This window comes from Pygoscelis adeliae, unplaced genomic scaffold (assembly GCF_000699105.1).
Source record: "Pygoscelis adeliae isolate BGI_AS28 unplaced genomic scaffold, ASM69910v1 Scaffold113, whole genome shotgun sequence".
NCBI classification, from domain to species: domain Eukaryota; kingdom Metazoa; phylum Chordata; class Aves; order Sphenisciformes; family Spheniscidae; genus Pygoscelis; species Pygoscelis adeliae.
Genome location: NW_008825108.1, coordinates 8174501 through 8178611, shown reverse-complemented (window position 1 = coordinate 8178611; position 4111 = coordinate 8174501). Strand labels below are relative to the sequence as shown.

The window sequence follows — 4111 nt, the reverse complement described above, 5'->3', positions numbered from 1 at the left end:
TAGAGGAACATTTCAAACTGGGAAGTATTCACAGAATTTTTCTCTTAAAAACACCAAGGGATTCACCTGTACTATGAAACTTGTTACTGCCTTTGGCCCATGAGCTGCATTACCTGTGTCCCTCTGCTACCTGCTCTATCTATAATGGCTGCAGACACATATGACCCCATGCTGGACTTTAACAGCAGCCAAAAATCTTGACTGTTTAGGTTGGACCCACACCTTGCATTCACATCCTACTCCGTGAGACAAAATAAGGGGGAAAAGGGTAGCCACCGCAGCAAGCACTGTGCAGTGCCAGAAGAAAAGCTATCCTTTTGTTTCACTTCATATTACATGAGTAGTGATCTGCTAATTGTCTGAATATATTAACCCTCCTCTGACTCAAAAGCAATGCCTGTCACTACAGCGAGGAGTACACACCAGGGAAGGGAGAGGAAAAGGAGAGTACAGGGGCCCACCATGTCCCCGCGGCCTTGTGGGGAAGTTGGGACTCTGGGGGCCCCGGCACTGCCAGGCCTGGCCCCGCACCCCAGGTTGCGGTGCCCCGGGGCTGCGTCCCTCCCTGAGAGCACCTCTGCTGTGCCCTGACATGTGTTTGAATCAAAAGAATTAATTTTTAAATTTTCCCCCCCTCAACTGATAACAAAGGTGAGGGTGGGGTGCAACACCAGCACCAGGAGGAGCGCTTGGCGCCACCAGCCAGCCTGCGCCTCAGGGTACCTCACCCACTGGCACCAGCGCCAGCAACCTCAGACACTTTGGAAAATCTCACATCAGCCAGAAAAGTTCCAGAAACAGCAGCAGTAGCCTGAAATGGCCATATGTATCTTACAGACTTATCATACCTTCTCAGATGAAACTGTCTCTTTGATTACGCACACAGACAGCAAGATTTCCGAACTGCAACTATGATATAAAAATTAAAATCTGATAACAACAATGTGGCCAGGTGGATTTTCATTATTTTCAAGTTGCTGTGAGCCTTGTTTAATTAAAAACACTGCTTCCAGCAGGAAATTATCTGGTAGTCTTTGATTTTTTTTTTAACGTTTTATTTTCATGCTGAGAGTAGAGATAAAAACATCCTATGAAGTGGGAAGGTACACACATTCAGTTTGCTCTGTTTGTAGAAAGATAATCCCAATTCAACAAAAGTTCTGTAAAAAAAATCCTATCGTGTTTAACTGTAGCAATTTTGCAGTAATTTGAGCTGTTCCAATCCAGGGTTGTGTACAGCAAACATAAAACTAATGGGGCAGCAAGAGAAATGAATGTGAGCAGCACAGTATAAAGGAAAAAACCATGAAAAAAAAAATCTGATCTGTTATAGTGCTCTCCATTTTATTTTAGGGCTAAAATTTCAATTTATTCTATATACTGACTTTTCTGCCCATTTTAAATTCCTAACATGTTCCCATAAGACCAATAACTGAGCTCAACAGATACAGCCCTAATGACTCAGCTTATCCCAGACACATAAAGGGGGCTTTTCAAACTCTGCAGCATCTAGGCCATACCACACCTGAGGAAAGGCTGTTTTCAAGAGGATACTTGCTTCCATAAAGCATGCTACATCTCAGATTGGTTGTGATATTGGAGTAGCACCACCTGGTGAGGGGCTGGGAAGGACTGTAAACATCCTAGTTATTCTGCCTTACTTACGAAAGCAACTTTATTACCTTAGGGACACCTCCCCAAAAGATGTGCTTATGTAGCTTTTGCAGATCCCCTTGATATGATTTCGTAATGGCCAGTTCTTAACTCTGGCATGGCAAGAGCATTGCTTTTTCTAAGCATCTACACTGGGTCAAGGTGACCAGCACATTAACAGCATCAATTTGTTTCAAATATTGGTTAAGAAACCAACTGCTTCAAGTAATACAATCGTCTACACAAATCTTTGGCCCTGGTACTCATCTTCCCAAAAGAAACACTCTTCAAAGGTTCTTTAACCAGCGAGAAATTGATTGTGTGACATCTTTGCTTCAAAAATAAGAAAGATCTGTTTGCAACGTACTGTCATAAATTAAAAGAATGGAAATATATTGCAAGATTTGGTCTCCCATCTCATTCTGTTTCTGCAGTATCATTCCCTGCTCCCTCGCCCCTTTAACCGGCTTAAGTAGAAAGGGGAAAGAGGTGCAGCTGATGGAAGAACATGGTATTGTAAGGGTTACTTTTTGTTCACCCTGGTCTGGGAGAAACTAACTGGTCTCCTCAGCCACTAGTTCAATATTCACCACTCTGACAAACTGACTAAAGCATCCCTTATCCAGGGACAGCCTGGACCTTAGATAGACGTCCAAGAACATTTACCATCACTGATATTTCTAGGCCTCAGAAATCTTGCCTTGGTCTAAAGGAGGCAGAAGGACAGTACCACAGGCTCAGAAAATGGTACCACTGGTTCATGCCGCAACACAGGTACCTGTTCTCTGTGTATTTGATAACCCTTGTTACTTCTTTGACGTCCATCAACATGCAGTATTTTAGACTGAATTTATGAATACTGTGAATTAGCCACTTTCTCAGGATTAGTTAGAAGACAAGACAGGCAGTCCCCATCTTCAAATACTAAGACATTTTATTTATATTCGATTTGAAAATGGAAAGCCATTCTCCTCAAGCATGTTGGTATGAAATAAGTATCATGGTGAAAGAGGGCTAGGATCTAGGGAACTGTTTCCAAACAAACCTTTTTCATAAGCACTGACAATGAACCCATGAAGCAATCTCAGAAGTACTTTAAAAGATTATGGCAATTAACAATAATGCCATTAACAAGAGAAAATATGGGGCAGGGGGAAGGGTTGAGGTATTTTAGGGGAGAACAAGTGTTGTCAATGAAGTGGTCATAACAGACTATCAAGTCAATATGGTGAAAAGAAGTTGGCTGTGGTCCTTCCTCCCCCCTCTAAATTTAAGAAGCAATTGAGAGATTCATTTACTGAAGTACCTAGTTGCCCCCCCAATGATTGCAACAGTAGAGTCAACAGGTGTCTTCATGTACATCTACAAGTAAGCAGAGCCATTTCTCAGTAAAACATTTCCCTCTCTATCCATAGGAATCTCAGAGGGTACATTAAGGCCGAGAAAACACAGAGCTTCTCAGAAACTGCAGAAGCATAACCTGGGGAGCTGAAACAACATTTACAGACATAACTGCTGCGATAGCTTTCTTGACCATTCAGCAAGGGCAGGCAAAGTAAAAGGCAGAAAAAGAAAGGGGTATTGGGTGCTACAGATCTTCTTACCATGCTCCGGGCCTTTCAGTGCTAGCCGTGTCTGGTGGTGAGGAAGGATCTCAAGTTTGACATTATCCGCTGCATTAGCCAAAAATTGTGTTGCTTCTGCCAGTGTACAGTACTCCATGCTGGTGCCGTCAATGGACAGAATATGGTCTCCTACATGCAATGCACCACATCTACATAAAAGGGGAAAAACTCGGTATGATCAGGTATGCTCTTTTCTTGGAAAATGAGTTTTACTGCCTTCAAACTGGTCATGACAACTATAAGCGTGTTCTTTTTTTCGAGAGAGATTTGTGTTTTGTAGGCATTGTCACTGGTCAGACTTTATATCTATTAGTATAAACCTTAAAAACAATTCAGTTAATACAGCATATGCCAAGACATCACTCACAGAACTGGAATGGGGTAGCTGACTATAAAAATATGTGTGAATGGCAGCAGAATAATATGAGAATAGCTTAAGGAGACTCAAATAACTTGGCCACATATCCCTCACACAAGCACCCAGTTCATCATTTTTTGAGTTATAGTTCAAACATTTATTAGTACAAAAGCTGTAAATGATGATGAAATTATGCAGTAGTCAAACAAATAATGAAACCAGGGCTAGCATGGTGAATTGAGGAGTGGGGTGGGGAGGGGGCTATCTGCTAAATCTCGCTGCACCCAAGAGACTGGCTACTGGATGAGTTGAGAAATGCAAACACAGCAGTCAGCATCCCGACGTACCAGTCAAGTGGACAGCTCCTTTAATTGGTTACCCCCTGTGAAATGGGAAAAAAACAGAGGGAGAAAATTAAAGCATCCTGCACCATTGAACTGGAGAACACCCCTGGATCAATGGCCGTCACTCTCAA

General features: G+C 42.4%; 1 protein-coding gene across 1 annotated transcript in view; it reads right to left on the bottom strand.

Moving 5' to 3' along the window:
• The window catches only part of GRIP1 (glutamate receptor interacting protein 1), a 242504-nt gene that overhangs the window by 45686 nt on the left and 192707 nt on the right, over window positions 1-4111 (bottom strand). Inside the window, exon 9 of the mRNA XM_009327570.1 lies at window positions 3258-3427. Coding sequence (XP_009325845.1) covers window positions 3258-3427 — 170 coding nt within the window. The remainder of the gene's footprint in view (window positions 1-3257; window positions 3428-4111) is intronic.